At 44.9% G+C, this 19,573-nt stretch overlaps 1 protein-coding gene and 1 long non-coding RNA gene across 6 annotated transcripts; both read right to left on the reverse strand.

Annotated features, from left to right (window-relative positions):
• Positions 1-212: 212 nt before the first annotated feature.
• LOC149324924 (uncharacterized) lies at positions 213-13,956 on the reverse strand. 5 transcript variants are annotated; one of them, XM_089565190.1, is made up of 7 exons: positions 9,891-13,956; positions 9,766-9,807; positions 7,566-7,652; positions 3,390-3,638; positions 1,121-1,280; positions 537-568; positions 213-403 (listed from the first exon to the last, which is right to left on the reverse strand). In XM_089565190.1, exons 1-6 carry the CDS (start codon positions 9,997-9,999, stop codon positions 556-558), a joined length of 660 nt encoding a protein of 219 aa, XP_089421316.1. In that variant the 5' UTR covers positions 10,000-13,956; the 3' UTR covers positions 213-403; positions 537-555. The 5 variants fall into 5 exon arrangements, with proteins under 5 accessions (XP_089421316.1, XP_089421319.1, XP_089421315.1 ...); XM_089565193.1 differs by having other exon boundaries at positions 331-403; positions 1,166-1,280; XM_089565192.1 differs by lacking the exon at positions 213-403 and having other exon boundaries at positions 480-568; positions 1,166-1,280.
• An 813-nt stretch (positions 13,957-14,769) lies between these two features.
• LOC149324925 (uncharacterized) lies at positions 14,770-17,205 on the reverse strand. Its single transcript, XR_016286636.1, has 2 exons — positions 17,084-17,205; positions 14,770-15,717 (listed from the first exon to the last, which is right to left on the reverse strand). It is a non-coding gene; the product is annotated as an uncharacterized LOC149324925 (long non-coding RNA).
• Between the last annotated feature and the right edge of the window lie 2,368 nt (positions 17,206-19,573).

Here is a 19,573-nt window from a genome sequence, read left to right on the forward strand (position 1 = left end):
GCTCTACCAACACCAGCTTGACATACCACAATTAGGCCACTGTTCAGCCTTTCTGCTAACGCTTGCCCGAAGTTTATGCCATTGCATTTCCAGTTCAGCGAATATTCACATTCCAGTTAATGTTCGCATTGGGAAAGCCATGGGTTTTGGCATTGCAAAGCTGCAATCATCTCTTCTATACACATGCACAACAAAATGAGGCAACGAAAGAATCCAACTGAGAAACAATTTATTAAATAATTAGGCACCGTGGCTGGGGACGCGCGGTTGCGCGAGTCCTGCGAGGCAGCGAGGGCCGCGCAGGAGGCGGGACCTTGGGAAGGAGCCAGGGCCGCGCAGGAGGAGGATTTCTGGGAGGTGGGGGCCGCTTGGGGAAGGGAGGGCACTGTGCTGGGGGCTGAAGCACAGGGGCTCGCAGTGGTTGCCAGGCCGGCAGCGGTACTTGGCAGAAACGCTTCGGCAAAACGCCTTTTGCGTCCGCCGCCACGGTCCACCGAACCTGGCAACCACTTCCTAATAAACCCCTGCGCTTCCACCACATCCGCCCCCGTCTTCTCACAGATGGCATCTGCATAAGATAAGCGTTCATTTTAGGCCAGCAGAAAAAGTTTGCTCGTTAACAGAAATCAAGATTATTTCAGCAACAGAGAAAACAGAAAAGGCCACAAGTACATGTAAACTCAAAGTGCGTGCCAGAATGAAAGGACTACAGTATCCAAATACAACTTGAGGAGAAAATCCACCTGAAAGCTCTTCTAACCAACTGTATAAAGCTGCTGCGACATCACGGTCGACCACTTTGCACTACTAACATATGGGAGCACAAATGGCTGGCAGATACAAGGCACGACTACGATCCATGACAAGAGATGGATGTGACTGATGGGAGGGCTTTCTTTGAAAGGCATCTGCTGACTCATATATCTTCAGATGCACATGGAAGAAAACTGCAAATGACTACCCCCATAAAAACAGTAACAAAATATTCACCTGTAATGAAAAAGAAAACTGGTAAAGTATCAACTGAAAAGAAGAAAAGAAAACAAAGCGCAGCAGAACCTGGTGCATGTTCTTCCACTCATCTTTTAAAATTCAGTTAAAAGCTACTGCAACAACATACCTGTTGCCACCTTGCATAACTTCAGGGCAATAAATGACCACTTGCCCTTGCGGCCATGGAGGCTGTACATCCTCTGTACAGCCACCCCCATGATGGCGGTCATTATGTTGGAGCCCACCTCCCTCAGGCCCTTGCCCCCCAGGCAGACCAGCTGCTTTCGCTGAAAAGAAACACCACAGGTGCACAAGCTATTAGGCACAAACATCAATTATAATTTCATTTAGTTTAGCAGAATCAAATAGCTAAGACAATTGTGTGACTACCTGTCAACAGCCCATGCGAGTACCTACAATCATAATGCATAATTTCTGTATGATACAATAGCTTGACTAGTTGCTACCAGCAGAAAGCACCGCCACCAATATGGACATTCTTTTTTTTCCCAGTTTACTAAGAGCAGGGAAACTTTAGCGATTAAGCAAAGGTGGCCAACTCCTACCCATTATGCTTTGCATCTTGGACATTATTATATTATAACTATAATGCTTTTTGCAGATATCTATGTGCTGGATGTGTTTTCTCTGCACAGCCGTTACGCTAAAATTGATTTGGTTTGTAGAACTTAAAGTTCCAAAGTGACTCAGGCTATGATGAGGGACACCATAGTGGATGGCTCCGGAAGTTTCGACCACGTGGGGTCTTTAACATGCGCCACTGACATCACACTGCACACGGGCGCCTTGCTTTTCGCCTCCATGGAAAACTGGCCATCACGGCTGGGTTTGAACCTGAGTCTTTGGGTTCAGCAGTCGAGTGCCCTAACCACTGAGCCACCATGGCGGGGCTCACTACCCTGAAATTGAGCAGTCTAATTAATGCTATACAAAGGGCGCTTATTTAAATCCCCAAGCACCTGAGTAAAGCTGCGTGCTTAGCAACCACATTTAATTAAACGATGTTGCTTGTTTTTGGCAGCAGATTAAGTAATGAAATGTGCATAATGTGAGCAAAAGACAGGGAAGAGGTGGGTTAAAGCTGCCCCATTATTTGGGAAACCTAGCCGAAATTAAAGACGCGCTGAGAGAGGACCAACTTCCAGCTGTGTTCACAGCAGTTCATGCAACAGTATATTAACCGAAAGCTCAGCTTCCTGTAAAACAGACCTTACAACATCCTTAATGTTAGCTACAAAGTCCACTGCTGAACTAAATTAAAACAGCACAACAATAAATGACAAATGTAAGGAAAATGAGGGGCTCGTTATGAGACACATACGAAGAAAGGCAGCCACAGGCAACAAAAGCATAGGGGATTTTTTTTTGCTGTTGATCTATGTAAAACAATAATGTAATCACAGAAATATGTGACTGAGAAAAAAATTTGTTGGAACCAAGTCTGTTATGCAACGACCGGCCACCGGCAGAGCTCTGGAAAACTACATCGAATGACATTGAGTGACACCATCTGAGAGCAACTGCCCCAAAAAAGCCTGTGACTGCACCGCCAAATACCAAGCTACTACAAGATGTGACAGGTGCAATGCTTCACACAGAACCAGCATCAGTAGCTTGGTTTGCTGTTTAGCGCTCCTTCTCGCCAAAACGCTCTGATGCGACAGCAGTCTCGCAGGTGGCATTTTCTTTGCATTGCGTGGCTGAAACATGATGTGACAACTGGCACTTGCCGTAAGCAATATTGCGAGCACCACATGTTCAGCACTGCTACTGAGCCCAACAAATTGATAGGAGCCAAAGAGCAGATAAAGAGAGTCCCCTAACAGCTGTCCCGACACGTGATGCAGTTTTTGCAAGCTCTGCTACCGGCTGGGCATTGCGTACCACTTTTGCTTCCAACAGTAAATCTCACCACACAAGGAATCGACAGGCGTTCCAGTGAACACTCTCAAAAATTCCTAAAGAAGCGCAAGTTCGATATGGGAAAACATTTTTTTTTTTGGAGGAACGATCTCTCAGCAGTGGTGGACATAATTTACTGCATAACTGTGCGTGTGTACCTGCAAATATTTCTTCTATTTTGAACTCCCTATTCTTAGGAATTCCTGAAAATGTTCACTGAAACAGCCAGTGTGTATATCAGCAAGCAACTTTCATGAACAAGACATTTACATTAACAAAACACACTGTGACAGCACACTCCAGCACAACAGTAGGAATTATATCTATGAAGAGCATGTTATTCACACAGCACGGCATGCAAATACTCTTGGAGCTCAAGATTTCTTCACAAACCTCGGAATTACATTATGCATGCAATTCGTTAGTAGGCATTCATTTTTTCCAGACACGAATTATCAGAAACATTAAATCACCAGTCCAGCAGCCACGCTGTCGTCCTGGACGGCAGCTTCCACAGTGTCCAACTCCTCGGGGGAGAATGCGGGCAGTGCAAGGGTGGGAGGCGGTGGCGAGGGGGGACACTGGCCGAGTCATCTGCTCCAGCTGCCGGTCCGACCGCAGCAGCACGTGATCCTCCAGCCTTTGTAACCGCTGCATTAAGTCGCGCTGCTGTTGTCGGACCTCCAGCACCAGGCGCATCAGCTTCAGCAGGGTAGCTGAAACTGAAGCAATCAACAATTTCAGTGAGAGCAGGGTTAACCTGGGCGCAATAATGTCATTTGCACACTGAGGTACAATAAAGAACAGTATGAGGCTAACAGTAGGCAGCAACACACTCTGTACTATGCTCCTAAACTTCCACCAGTTTTTATCCTCCAGGACACTTCTAATTCATGTTCTATTCCTTGCTAGCCTAATTTAAATGCCATAAATGTCACCATGCACTGACAAACACCTAGGTAAAATGGAGCTGCTCTATGTGTGATAGCTAGCACAGAACCTGCAGCCTTGTTGTGTAAAGGACTTCTCAGTCTACGAGGGGGTACCCAAAAGAAACCGGACTTATTTTTGTTTGAACTTATTTGTTCACATTTTAAGCAAAGACCTTCAAATCTCCTTCAAAGTATTCCCCACTTGCAATGATACGCTTGTCGAATCTTTCATTCCATTTTTCAAAACATTTTTTAAATTCATCTTTTGTGATGCTTGACAGCGCCTCCGTCGTTTTTTTCTCCACCTCAGCAACATCAGCGAAACGCTTTCCATTCACCTATTTTTTCATTCCAGGAAACAAAGAAAGTAGCACGGGGCAAGGTCGGGAGAGTATGAGGGTTGAGGAATAGGGGTCATGCCATTTTTGGTCCAAAATTGTCGTAGAGACAGGGCTATGTGAGCAGGGGCATTGCCATGATGGAAAAAGCAGTCACCCGACCGCCACAAATCTGGCCGCTTCCACCGCACACTCTTGCCCAATCTTTTCAAAACATCCAAGTAGAAAGCCTGGCTAACTGTCTGACCCTGCGGAACAAATTCTCAATGGACGACTCCTCTCACGTCGAAAAAACAAATCAGCATTGTTTTGAGGTTTGGTTTCACCTGACGAGCTTTCTTGAGGCGAGGTGAATTTGAAGTTTTCCATTGGCATGATTGTTGCTTTGATTCAGGATTCGATTCAGGAACACTTGAGTTGTCCCCATAGCATCGTCCTTGTACGTCTTTCTTAATATTTCAAGTTTCCATTCAACTTTTTCCAAGCAAAAATCAGAATTTCACCGGCGCACGCTGTTCACGAAAATCAGCCATTGCAATAACGACGTTCAGGCAAAACAGTCGTCACTCTAAAACTCTGCCTAAACTAGTCTAACCTCCTTCAACGACGGCACTCGGCTTACTGACTCTGGAATGTTCGTTCTATGCGCTCCTAGTGGCAAAACGCGGTACCACAGAAGCTTTGCCGACCAAAAAATTTAGTCCGGTTTCTTTTGGGTACCCCCTCGTATGAGCTTCGCCAATTTTTACATTGCTTCATGGGCATTTCCACTGCTATTGCACCATGGCAGAGATGGCAGCAGTTAGTCGCAAATGGATTCTTCCAGTGTCATGAGAAGCATGTGCTAATAGAAGCCAGAAAGGAGAGCAGGCCTGTGCCCTTAAAGGGCCACTGACCAGGGTCCGGACATTTTTGAAAAACAAGCCCACTGCATAGATGAGGCATCGAAGATAACCTCTGCAAAATACTAGAGCCATGCGCGCCCCGAAAAGCTGCGAAAATTCAAATCAAAGCCCGTTCGTTCTTTCCTTCCTTCAAAAACGGGCCCCGCCCACTACTCTGCACCCCGCTGACGTCAAGGGTGGCTACTTTCGCTAAAGGCACTCCATTGGTGCATCGTTCTGACTGACGGGAGAAGGTTGGGCGTAGCCTTGGCGTCGCGTCGTCTGCACAAGGCTTTCCGCAGCGCCTTCTGTTCTGGCTCATGCCTCCAAACCCGCATGAAGGAAAAAAAAAAAAAAACTGCGGAGGGAGCGTGCGGCGACAGCCTTGAACCCTTGCCATAAAAAGTAAAAAATAGTAAAACTGAGGGAGTTGGTTCGCCCCCCCCTCCCCCCCCGCCGTGATCACGTCACGAGACGCTCTGCGTGCGCGCTCCCTTCTCAGTTTCTTTTCTTCTATGCGAGCCCCCCAAAACAAGGTTTTAATTAGTAGTGCAGCAGAGCCTTTCCCTCGCTCGTCCACTTGAGCGCTCCGCACAGACACCGCTTATCCTCCATGCATCTTGCGTACTCCCTGACTCCAATGAACGACATGGGCTTCGGAGCGGAGAAAAGACACAAACACACAGAACACAAACACACATGAAGAAAAGCAAACGGGCGGTTGCCGGGTCCGCACTTCGCCGTGTGTTTCGAACAGAAACGACTTCCGCCCATCCGCTCGTGAAACGGTGGGGAGGCCTAAAAAAAAAAATGAAAAGGTGGCTCGCTAACTGGGAATGACAAACAGATGTATGAAAGGGTGCGCTCGCTAACAAGTCTAGGTGGTCGAGCCGATCGCGCCTCTCGATCGTTCAGTGTGCGGAGAACGCGGCGAAACACCGCGAGGAGACCCAAAGAGCAAAACAGAGAGGGTGTTAGGAAGCCCGCAGCGCCCCCTCTCCCCTCGAACAGCGCCCCAGCAGCAAAAACCAAGAAAAGAATTCTATTGAAGGCGGGGCCATGACGTAACCCCGTGACGCACTCCACAGACACCACGCCTCCGGCTTACGTCGGAGAAGGAAGGGGTGATTTTGCCTTGCCGAGCCTACTCGACGAGGAGCGGGAGAGAAGAATTTCGAGGAGGGAATGGAAGGAGAGGAGGCTCGCTGAAAGAGAGGTAGAGAGTGTCTGCTGAGCTGGGGTGGTCCGTGGCCCTTTAATATAGCATTGCACCATTTGGAAAGTATTGCTTACGGCAACACCCACATTGGCCAAAATGCTGGAGGTAGACATCTGTTCTAACTGCAAGTGCCGGCAGGGATCAATGCATTAAAACTGCAACAAAGATAGCCCTTATGGAATCATAGCCCTTAGCTGACAAGCGAAATGCAACAAAGAGGTGGACCAAACGTTTCTTGCTAGGCACAGGAGGTGCCAAACCGTTGAGAAATAAAACAAGGTCACATTTATCTCTTACCACGCATCCATTTTGCTGCAGCCAAGACAAGACTAGGAGCCAGCTGATGTGCTCCACAAGGCAGTTAGGCTGTTCAGTTCTTTCCTAAGCAAGAGGTCCTCCTTCAGAGCATGCCACTATTATTGGCTGCTTATCTCCTTCAGCACCCTTTATGGGAGCTTTGTGATATTGCAATTAATTTTTTTCAGCACATTTCGCTGCATCCAAGGCACTGCACTCACTTCCAACCAATAAACTTTTAAAATAGTTTGAAAACAATGAAAAATTACAATATGGGCCTTGCTGACCTGTGTGCCTCTGGAAGCGACCAAATTATGCTGGTAAGGAAACAAATGCACAGAACATGGGACTACTGTGTAGAGTGCAATTTGTAGGAGTGGCTTCCTGGTGGTGATGTAGGCAGAGAGAGGCAACAGAAATGCCAGGATCCAAAAGAACCCAACAAAAGCACAACATACAGCTCTTGGGAAGGGCACACAACAACCAGTCCACTATGAATCACAAGAGGAGAAAGCAATGGAAGTACTAGGTTGTAAATTCCAGTACCACTTCAGTTCAATACAATCGTTTTTGAGAAATACATGTGATGATTTTCAGAGTGACCCCTTTCAAAGCACATAGTTTGAAACTAGAAATGTGCTCCTAGCACCATTGCAAGAGCCACTGACGAGAACTCCATGCAAATATCTTCCTGAATAAGTATATTCTCTAGATCTTTCTGGGCCTGTTGACTGCTGCTCGGCAGCAGCAGGTACAATGAGAAATTTAAAATTTGCTCTGTTTTTCTATAAGGCAAAGCAGATCTAGCTTCTACATCTTGTCGTGTCACTTGATACTAGACAAAATAGGAGTGTAATTAAAAGAAAGGAACACAGTGAAAAGACGGGACAAGCAGCATTTGTCCTCTCCTCTCACTGTGTCCCCATGTTTGACTTGCATTTCTCTTTTTGCACAAAAGTAAACAAAGTGAAAATCTCACCATCAACAGTCCCAGCTGTCGACTCCTCCAGCTCGCTGGGTGGCGCACTGTTTTCGCTCACGCTCTCCCCAGCGTGATTCAGTGGGGCTGAAGATGAACATGTGTCATTGATGGCAATCCAGGAAGTACAGAACACACTACTGTGTACAACCACAATGTCACATTTCTATCCTAATTGAATGCAGAAATGCTACTTCAGGATATTTTTGGAGAAGGGACAGAACAGTTGCATGGCCAGGCTGTTTTGCATACAGGTGATCTTAAAACACAATAGACACAAAATTACAAAGTTCAGAAACAAATTCCTGGTTATATAGAGATGCCCCCCAGGCAATAGTAACACTTCCTTTGGCCGAAAAGATATTTTAATTTGGTTTCAATCACAGGCTGTACAAAGACTTCATAATTCAAAACCCACCAAAACCGACACCTCCATGACAAGTAGTTGACGTGACAAACAATGTCACATCATGCAGATACCTATGACACATAAAAGAACGTTGTGATCCGACTGCGGCGGCGCGTTTCGATGGAGGCGAAAAAAGGCGCCCGTGTGCTGTGCGATGTCAGTACATGTTAAAGATCCCCAGTCGGCTGAAATTACCCCAGGGCGCTGCGGCACCTCTTTCTTCCTTTCTTCTCACACTCCCTCCTTTATCCCTTCCCTTATGAATGTCCACCGAAATGCGAGAGAATTACTGCACCACTTTGTTTCCTGAAAAATCAGTTTTCAATTTTTTAAATATGTGTCTATAGTACTTCAATAATTACATTTCTCATGCACCAGCATGGTGCATTGGTACCGTATTTTCCGGTGTATAAGACGCGGCTTTTTTTCAAAAATCTTGCTGGTGCGTCCTATACAAGGGTGCGTCTTATATGCGAATTTTTCGTTTTTTTTTAGAGAGTTCAGAAATTACTCAGGTTCATTTTCAAGCTTTTTTTACCGAAAAAATATCACTAGCAATGATGCGGTTGTAACACGGTTAATACTTCAATACGGGGACCACCGTGCGCAACTTTTTTTAGGTGAACTTTATCATGAAACAACGGGGATGACGACTTCCGGGATCACAAACACACCGTTTCGGAGGCCCCAAGCAAAAGTAATGTGAAATGCCAAAAGATGACAACAATCACGCTTCTCACCATTGTCAAGACAAGCCAGGACAAGCCGGCGTTCTTATTTTAGCCACCCTTTCCCACTTTGTTTGCTCCATGTACGTATGCGAAGAGAATATTTCAGTCGTGTTGCCACCAGAAATGGGCGAACTTTTTGATAGCGCATCCGAAGGTGAAGACTTCCAAGGTTTTAAGTAGAAATAAAATGTTCTTATGGACATATGGGAGAGTTTTTTCGTTTTTCTTTCTTTTTTCTAAAACGTGGGCAGGAATGGCGTGAGTGTTGCCTTTTTCGACCACTTAGCGTTGCTTAAGAATTTCTCACAAGTACGGTGAATTTCGTGATGGTCGCGTAAGCGTGTTTAATTGATCCTCACTAGCCCAACTGGGTAAACTGGGGTGCGTCTTATATAAGGGTGCGTCTTATATAGCAACTTTTTCAATTACAGCCTGCATATATGGCGGGTGCGTGTTATACACCGGAAAATACGGTACATTTAAGGACACAAAAGAAACTGTCATGGCGAAACCAAAAACAGAGAGCGGAATATATGTCATGTGAATAGAAACCTGTTCACAGTACTGTTAACGTGGGTAAGAGAGTTTGCCACGAAATGGTTACTGGCAGATTCACTGCTGATCTGAGAGCATGGCAAATGTAAAAAGCTGATGCCAAGTCTGAGCACGTTCTATTTCTCTGCAAGTGCAATTAGCTACGGTGGAGTTTTTTTTCCCAGATTTTGCAAGCATACTACCATAAATTCCCAATCAAAACTAACACAATGTCGACCTTACATTAAATAGAAATGAGAAATGGTGTTTTAGTTTTAAGGCGGTTAACATCCAAAGACGACTCAGGCTATGAGGGACGCCGTAGTGAAGGGCTCCGGAAATTTCGGCCACCTGGGGTTCTTCAACGTGCACTGACATCGCACAGTACACGGGCCTCTAGAATTTCGCCTCCATCAAAATTCGACCGCCTTGGCCGGGATCGAACCCGCGTCTTTCGGGTCAGCAGCCGAGCGCCGTAACCACTGAGCCACCGCGGCGGCTTAACAAATGAGAATTCATGTCGTACGTGGTGACGGCAGCTGTACAACATCGTTGTGGCCCTCATTTCCTAAAAAATAATTGCACATGAACGTCTTGTTGAGTATGCAAAATAATTTCTCATCAATAAAGAAATATGAGAATTTCAATTACCAGAAACTGCCGAGCTTTCTAGGGCTGAAGTGAACTCGTAGCGCCGCACCTTTTTTTCGGCGCTCTTGTAGGATCCTGCAAACATTCTCAATATCTCGACAAAAACCATGTCATCTCCAAGCAACAGTACGGATTTCAAAAAAACAAAACAACTGAGGCCGCCTTAATCAAAGAAAAGCTAATTGAAAACATAGAAAATAAACTGCTAACAGTTGGCATATTCCTTGATATGAGGAAAGCGTTTGACTCGGTTAACCATAAGATATTGCTTGAAAAAATGCAGTGTTATGGAATACGCGGCGTTCCTTTAACCTTATTTGCTAGCTACCTTGACAACCGATCTTAAACAACTATCATTAACGGTATTTCATCTGGGATCGGTCAGATTGTGTCTGGTGTGCCACAGGGCTCCGTTCTAGAACCAACATTGTTCTTATTATATATTAATGATATCGTCAACCTTCGTCCAGCAGACAACATTATAATCTATGCAGACGATACTAACGTATTTTTTTCAGGGCAAGATAGTAATATTTTGCAAGCAGCCTCCAATAGTTGGTTATCCCAATTGTCTGTTTGGTTAAAATCAAATAGGTTAGAACTTAATGTCAGGAAAACAAAGTACATACTGTTTAGAGCCAAAAATAATGAAGTTCCGAACAACTTCCAAATTCACTTCGAGCAAGCTCCTATAACTCGTGTCAGCTCTACAATGTTCCTTGGAGTCATTTTTGAAGAACATTTACTCTGGACAGATCATGTAAACTACGTTAGCACTAAAATGGCTCGCTCTGTTGGTATCCTAAATAAATTTCGCACAATACTGCCTCGAAAATTCAAACTACAAATTTATTTCTCTCTAGTCTTTTCGCATGTACAATATTGTTTGTTGATCTGGGGAACAACTACCTCAACCAATCTTGTGAAAGTACTTACTTTACAAAAAAGAGCTGTACGAGCGATTGATAACTTACATTACAGTGAGAGCACAGGTCCTTCCTTCCTCAACCATAGACTGCTAACCATCACGGCCGCTTACCACAAGAAGCTTGCTGTTTATATCAGAAACCTTATGAAAGGAAACTGGCAGACTTTCGAGAGCACATATTTAATTGCCCAAACATCATACAGTCTTAGGCACCCTCAATACCATGCATCAAAATCCCGTACAAACTATGGGTTCCAAAAACTAACTCACATAATTCCTCATATGGGTTCCAAAAACTAACTCACATAATTCCTCATACATTAAACACCTATCCATATTTAACAGAATTGTCACTACAAAATATGTCCGAGGTCAGATTTAGGAAAACTGTTCATGAATATTTTTGTTATAGCTAGTTGTGGTGTGTTTTTACCTAATCAGTTTTTGTCTGTTATGTTTTGATCTTAGTTTTGTTGTGCTTAGCTCTATGCATGCCTGATCTCTGTTTCGTTGTCAATATATCCGCTGCTTTTCTAGTTTCTGTTACTTATGGAAACTTTGTACCATTGCCAAGTGCCACTATGTTTTTTTGTTTTTTACATGGGGAGGGCAGGCCTCTGTCAGGCGCTACTAGGCGCCTTTAGCTTGCTCTCCCTTGTTTGCAGTCTCTGTACTGGCCAAACAAAACCAATAAATGAAAATGAAAAATTACAAATCAAAAACCAAACTCTTGAGCAATCTACATGAAAATTCTACTTCATATGAAATAAAGCAACATTTCTCACATTGCTGGGATCCATTGACACCACACTACACACACACAAAAAAATAATGTGAGTGTATCATGCTGGTATTTCAGGATGAACATCTTAGAGCAGCCTGATTGTTAGAATAGACAAGGAAATGCTCCAGCTCATTTTATATCGCAGTTTACTGTGTTTTATATTCCAACCAATTATTTGGCACATTTCAGGACAACCAGTTCACACTGCAAGTCACGCCATTATGCACGTAGTTTAAATATGCTTGCTTTCTGGCATTTGTAATTTCCAGGTAGCAAACAGCATATATAAGGCCAAGGTACAGTGTGGCAATGACACAGGCATCTTACATCCCTGTCAGACGGGCATTTCGAAGGCTCTCAAACTGATAGTCTATCACCTCACGCTGAGTGCTGCTACAAAGGCAGTTTTAATGGCCATTGAGTATATAGTCTATCGAGTCAAAGCAGTGTGCAACTCTTTAGCGAGATTTCAAGGGCCCTCGAGCATTGTACAAGGTTGTTAGCATTGTTTCGAGCGGCACCAAAGCATGCTCTCATGCATGATATGTTCACAGTAGAAAAACGTGAACAAAGATTACCCTCCCAAATTTTAATGCAAGTACCAAACTTTAGCTTCTACAAAGATTTAAAGATTGTGTCAGTCTGGTTTAAAGTGCATTACTTTCATACTCGGCATAGCAGAAGACTGAAACACCAGCGGTATTAGTATTCCCAGAGCACTACAAACTGCGACAGCAAATCACCTAAAACGGCAGTGCCTTTCAAGACAAGGCAACTGACCTGCAATAATAACTCAAAACCTCCTACGATCCCAAATAAGGCTGTTTCTGTGCCGATGCTCGAGAAGCTGCATGTGTGTGCGCACATGTTAGTCAAACACACTAATTTTTTTCGGCTGGTAAAGCCCTTTTGTAAAACCATGGTCAGTGTGACCATTACCAGAGCATGGGAAATGATGGCCGGCACACGAAAGCACGCGGCGCTGCCACCCCAGTCCTGCCACGGTAGATCCCGAAGTGATCCAAAAGCTTCACTGCCCACACTGACCAACAGCCACTGCTGTCTCCATTTCACTTCACCCACAGCCGATTGTGCGGCAGTGACAGGATCCCGAAGTTCCACTCGCTTTTCTCAGTGCTTGTTAAGCAAATCACTCGTGTATACAATTAATGAGTGCTTCAAGATTCCTGCAGGAATGCACCGATTCGTAAATTGCAAGTATGTACACCCCAGCGTGTTTGTTTACAAAGCTAGCGTACAAGTGGCTGTATATTGCTCATTTGTACAGGATGAGACGCAAGGTAAGTTCACATTACCAAAAATGTTCTCTTCTGTTTCTCACCAGTTGTAGCTTTATTTGTTCACACACTGTAACAGTGCTGCAAGAAGCGTCAAGGATGTGACTTCCAACATTGGGATATTAGAGGATCTCCACTTCCCGCTAATTACATGTGCATGCTTTATTCGATATGACTAGTACTTAATTTTAAATTGTTTAATCCAGAAGCATGCTTGGTGACCATTTGCATTAAATAAAGGCTCCAAATTTGTTGCCCACAAGCAGCGCCGACTCAGCCTCTGGTCTGCCGAAGACAGATCGAGTGACCATCCGCCGGTTGGTTTCATCGGTCGCAGGCTTTAGGCGATCACTGGTTGCGCTGGTATCGTCACCGGTATAATGTGAAAGATTGGTGCATCAATCAGCTAAGGCCTATACCGCCCAGCCCACCGAGTGCAACCATGCCTTAACTATGCCAATAGAAACATAGATTAAGTTTATCATTTTAGCAGAGTAACACGTTCATGACACTCCCGCATGAGGGAGGACCACTACTTCATTTATGCACAAAAGGAAGGAGACATGTCCTTTGACAGTGTAGCCTGCATTGCAGATGACACTCTGCCATCTATTGTGACATCACATGAGCAGTTCAATATGGTGGCCACTCTCAGTGGGAACAGCTTCCCGATCACGATTTCTATCGCATTTTTTTTTAAAAATAAAGCGCCCCACGTACTAATACTTCCAGGAGTGGAATCAGACTTTCATATTATTCCCAGAAGCGCAAAACTGCCTTTCCTCAAAAACCAATTTACCAATATGTCGAATGACCCTGTCATAGCCCCTTCAAGTGCACCGGGATTTTTTTTCCAATTTCACTAATAATACTGCTGTGGCTTCATTCCTCAGCACCTAACCACAACACTGCCATTTGAGAGTGCACAGCACTACTGCATGTAAACACTGTTCTGGGCTGCTTTGCTGACTTGATGCCCGTTCAGCTGCCTGTATAGCAACACTCAGGCCAACAGACCATCAGTTTGAAAGCCTGTGAAACACTCATGTGGCAGAGGCATTGTTTTATACCCCTGTCACACGGGCACTTTCGATGCTCATTGAACTCGATCGGCATCGAGATTTTCGAGCACGCTTGAAGCATCCGGTGCTACACGGGCATTTTCAATGCTCCTTGAGAAGTTTCCCTCATGTGTGTTAGGTGGCGCCAAATGTTCCTCTAACAGCCATAACAAGGTGATGTCCGGCAACATTGTGCAGTCGGGGCCAGCGGCAGCCAAATCCGTAGCCAGACGTGCGACGCTCCTCTGTACCTCTGCTGTTGTGCGATGCCGAGGGTCCGCAAGGCCTCCGCGATTTCTGCGTAGCCTACGGCGTTTCTCTTCTGGCGCCGCAAATTATCTAGGCGGTCTAGCCAGCAGTCGATGAGAGCGGCTGTCTCGCGCTCGCTCCATAGTTTGCGCGTCGACTATAGTTCACTATAGCGTCGACGAACGGAGGACGCCATCTTTGTTGTTTACATGACGGCGAAGCTAGGAGCGGGGTGTCGAGATTATTTATAAATATGTTTGCATATAAGCAGGCATAGTGCCTGAAAATGTTCTGTCTTGCATTATATTCAATTACAACAACAACAGTTGTAGTTTTGTTTTGTCAACTAATGTTTATTTTTATAGCTTCGTGAGTGCGAGAGTGCTTTCGATTGTGCTTGGAACCTCAAGCACGCTTGAGGGACCGGCATCGAGTCAAGCAGGATCGAGCTCGATTGCGCTTGAAAGTGGCCGTGTGACAACCGTCGATCTGCATTGAGTTCGATGAGCATTGACTCAATGAGGATCGAAAGTGCCCGTGTGACAGGGGTATTATTTACAATTAAAAGTGTGATTCTGATTTCTAGGATTTAACAGCTTTAAGCTATGAAGAATGACGTAGCGGAAGACTCCAGATTAATTTAGACCACATGGGGTTGTTTAACATGCACTGATATTACAGAGCACAAACGCATTCTGCACTGCTCCATTTCACCACAGACAGGATGTAACCTGGGCCCTCGGCTCAGCAGTATGGACCACTCAGCCACTGCGACAGGCTTACAATTCAAACTGAACTAAATGTAAACAGCTGAATGAGTTGGTTCTGAATTTGCATTATGAAACACTGTCTCAGTGCACAACAAACATGGATGAGGAAAGAGCACACAACGCAAAGCATCAATTGATGTCTGGCATTTGTATTGTGTGCTCTTTCCTTGTCTGTGCTTTTTGTGTGCCAAAAAATGTTTCATAATGCAAAAAAAAAAAAATTACCACACTAAACCTTTCTGTACTAAATATTATTAAGCATACTGAGTGCAGCACTAATTCTGGGAACTACAGGTCTTCAAAAACAAGGCACTAATGAGTTTCAGAAGTAGTTCATCAGCTTACAAGTGCAATAGCTAACAGTTCATTCTGCTCCTCTTTTTGACAGCTGGCTAAGCGGTGGCTATCAACATGACTTCTTACTCGTAATTTAGCCATGCAGAGGTGAAGACTCACAGAAGCTAGCAAAGAGGCCTTTACAATCGCTGATGAAGCTACCATCAATATGTCTGCAATAAGACTACTTATGGCAAGTGGTAACGACGACCGCTGGGCAACGCATCCACTCCCCTCCGAGAGCTGGCTCGGCCTCAGCTTTTGCGAGCGGCGTCACCTCCGAGCTCCTGGCCACAGGCCAGTAGCACTCTTCTTTTGTCTCTGTGAGCCATCCGACAGGAATGACTGCAAGGCAGTCGTCCTCGAGAGGAAACTTCACCACAGCGAATGGTTTTGACATGCTGCACAGAGGAAACACGACAAAAGATTAATGGGGAAACAAGGATTTTTACCAGACACTGTCTGTGCCATACTCTACTGGCACTTGCCTGTTTGGGTGCCGAAAACTTCACACTACCATGACAACTGACAGGTACTCTTACAACCATCTCGTTCTACTTTGCAACGCACTTCTGAACTTTCATGAGTTGAGAGTTACAAGTGTCACGAGCGCCTGCAATTTGGGACTTATTTAAACAATATTTCTGTGCCTGCTGTCATGTGAACCAAATAACAGCCAGCAATAGTGGCGTGCAACTTCACTGCATTGAACATCAAACTGAGTGCAGTCTACCAGGAGCACAGCGATGAAAAAGAAACCAGTAAAACGCAAGATTGACCAAATGAGGAAGAGAGAAAACAAGCGCGTTCAATTAGCGAGCTCGAAACTAGCACTCGCTATATGTAGAGTCACACTGATCTAGACTTTGTAATACAAGGCTCTGAGTAGCGGGAAGGGTCACACATAAATAAAAAGTACTCAATTTTTTTTCTGTAACCGATCACTGGCAGGAGCAGCATTACTTCTGGCAGTACAGAAGAATTGTGTTCATTCATCCTGTCACATTTCTCTCATCGCACGGAGACTCGCAACGCAACAATGTCAACACTGCCAAGGAAGCATTTGTCAATCAAGCACAAGGCATGCAGGCTGCGACTCTGTGACGTCCGACATGCATGCCTGAACCAAGCGATTAGCCTCACAAAAGCAAAAATTGGCGATGAAAAACACTCAACTGCATCGCACGTGGCAACTGGTTGGTCATGGGGGGCGCCGCAGAGAACGGCTCCGGAAATTTCGACCACCTGGGGTTCTTTAGAGTGCACCGATATCGCGCACAGTACACGGGTCTCCAGAATTTCGCCTCCATCGAAATTCGACCGCCGCAGCCGGGATCGAACCCGCGTATTTCGAGTCAGCAGCCGAGCGCCGTAACCACGTGACGACTGTCATTGCGATCATGATCATAATATCTATACACGTACATAAATGTACGATGTGCCGTGAGAAACAAACCCTCTCAGAAGCAATGCGCCAACAAGATTTGCCGGGATAGTGCGTTCACCCTGATGAAGGAACACACAAACACACACGACATTTAGAAGCGCTTCCCTTCGTGTACGTGTGTTACTTCATATTATCCCAACCCTTACACGCAGTTACACCTTGCAATGCGCCGCTGAGTTAATCAAAAGACAACTGCTGACAAGTTAGATAAAGGGGCGACACACGAGGCGTGCTCCTTGTCCTCACTCTTGACAAGTTCACAAGTAAATATTAGCTGACAACTAACATGAAAGGGAAAAAAGGACAGAATGTATACTTACGCAAGCAGTGCCTTCTGGTTCCCCTCGGTGACTCGCGCGTGCCGCCACCAAACTTGAAAAAGCTTGAAGAAATAAAAATTCACAAGCGCGCGCTTCGCTGCCAAACGTCCAAACGAAATGACCACAAGCTATGGATTGGGATTGGCTTGGAACGCACGTGGGAGCGAGAGCGGATGCCTACGTTTATGCGTAAAGCGGTGGATAAATACACGTTTAGTTTCGGAAAATTTCTTTGAAGCTTAGTGTTGACAACACCGCCAAGAATAATTTTTATCAATTTTTTTACACTTCAATTTATTAATGAGCAAAACATCTTATTTTACGCGACAGCGTATAAAGCTAAGATGGAATGGCATGGCTACTTTTGACTACTTTCAGCTCAAGTTTTGGCTCCTTTTAAAATGTTCCCAACGGCAACCCTGCCCGCGAGTCATGCCGCGAGTACAGTTACAGTGCACTGTAGTACAGTGGCACTGTACCGCGAGTGCTCGCGCTTGTTTTTCTTTTGTGGTGTGGAGGTGTTGGTCGTACTGCCTGTCTGCTGTCCCTTTGTGCGGCTGTTGCGGTTCCCGTCTTTCACCGCAAAGCTTCTGCATTTCGCCATGAATGCAAAGCAACGCAAGTACCGTATCGTTGAAAAAGAATACCGTGAGATCTTGCAAGATCTCGGTATTTCACAACGGCCGGTCGCATCTACGTCTTCAAGCTTGGATCAAGGCGGCAGGAAACGATCGCACCCCCCAACTCTTGCTACCGTCCGAAGCAACCACGCGACGCAGAAGCGAAGTGCGCGCTGAAGACGCGTGATTGAAATCTATAACCGTAATCAATATGAAGACGATTAACCGATAGCGATTAATACGTCCCTATCGAAAAATCTCGTATATATGTGTCATATGTGTCTGGTTCATACGAGATATGGAATATCTCGTATGATTATGGAATATCTCGTATGTGTCATATGACACATATGTGTCTGGTTTACAATTATTGGGAAAGGAAAGGGAAGGGCTGGGGTGGAATTTTAAGGCAATTAACAATAAAATAGCTTCCATTGAAGTTAGTAAACTAAAGAAAGTAAAAAAAAAAAATCGGACGCGAAAAAAAAAACTACGCGTCGTTCCGGATTCGAACCACTGACCTAGAGATTTAGAGCTCACTACACTACCCACTACACCACTGCTGGCATGGCAAAAAAATGGTTTACATTTCGATGACAAGACTTATGCTATGCTTCCCAATACTATAGAATTCGACGGTTAGGTGCGAGGACAAATGTTTATTTTTAAGGTATAAGGAGCTGAACTACAGCCGATTGTACTTCCACTGATATTGTGGATCTTGATGTGCTCTGTGATAAGCATTGAAAGATCTGATATTTGTATGTATTTTAATTTTCACAGCGCCTGCACCATTGATCGTAGTACTCTCATTGCGCACATATTGTTAACTACAGTCGGAGCTCTTGCATGAAAATACCTGGCGTTATTAGCTCAACTAAGCCCAGAAGGCAACATTTGCCTTCTGGCTGAACGTTTGTCCAAGCACATTGGAAACGCCTAACGTCACAAGCAGAGAATCAAGGAGAAAAATATTTGAAACAGGCCAAGAGTTTTTTTTATGCGTTGGTTGGGCACTTGTTAATCGCTTGTTCATCCCTTTTCCGCGTGTTTCAAACAGCAAGGCCCACTCTATAAGAGGCACTCATCAGCGGCTATGTGTTTCGCACGAGATTGATGTAAGCTGATACGGTGCATATCGGAGCTCTTGTGTACGCACGAGTGTCGCGTGTCAGTTAAAGTATGCCACATATGTAATAAGTCCATACAAGTCACCTTTCCGTAGCGCGTGAACTACTATATATGCAGCAGATGTGTTCATCTGTGACATTTGTGACGCGTATGAGCTCGTACGCAGCCTATACGCGTTCATACGAGACACATTAATTTGTGACACACATGAACTCGTATGAAGTATATGTGCTGATACGAGGCGCATTTGTCGACACATATGGCTCATATGGTGCCCATATGAGTCAAACGAGGCACATATGAACTCGTATGAAGCCTATATGTGTTCACATGAGGCACATATACTGACACATATAACTCATATGGGCTGCATACGAGGCAAAGGGAGAGAACGAGTACCGTGGAGGCGCAGTGCCTTCGCATTCTTCCAATTCGAGTTCCCGCAGACGATGTAACGTTTTTTTCTTAAGCTATATGTATCTCTTATATAAGCGCATGGTCAGCGCTGTCCTACCATGGAGCAAACGCACGTTACTGTTTACCCATTCCTGCTTTAATGGAGTGCTCGACACGTTGCGCCATGCATATAGTTTTGGTGCTGTTCTGCAGGTATACCGCATTAACTGCGACGCCCAAGCACATCAAGGTACAGCGGATTTAACGTTAGAATCGAGAAGTTATTTTTATAAAATGCTATTTATAGTTTTTGAAATTCAGGCCTGAAAATCGGTGCTGCATA

This window comes from Amblyomma mixtum, unplaced genomic scaffold (assembly GCF_055824585.1).
Source record: "Amblyomma mixtum isolate Tamu unplaced genomic scaffold, ASM5582458v1 scaffold_12, whole genome shotgun sequence".
Classification (NCBI taxonomy): Eukaryota; Metazoa; Arthropoda; class Arachnida; order Ixodida; family Ixodidae; genus Amblyomma; species Amblyomma mixtum.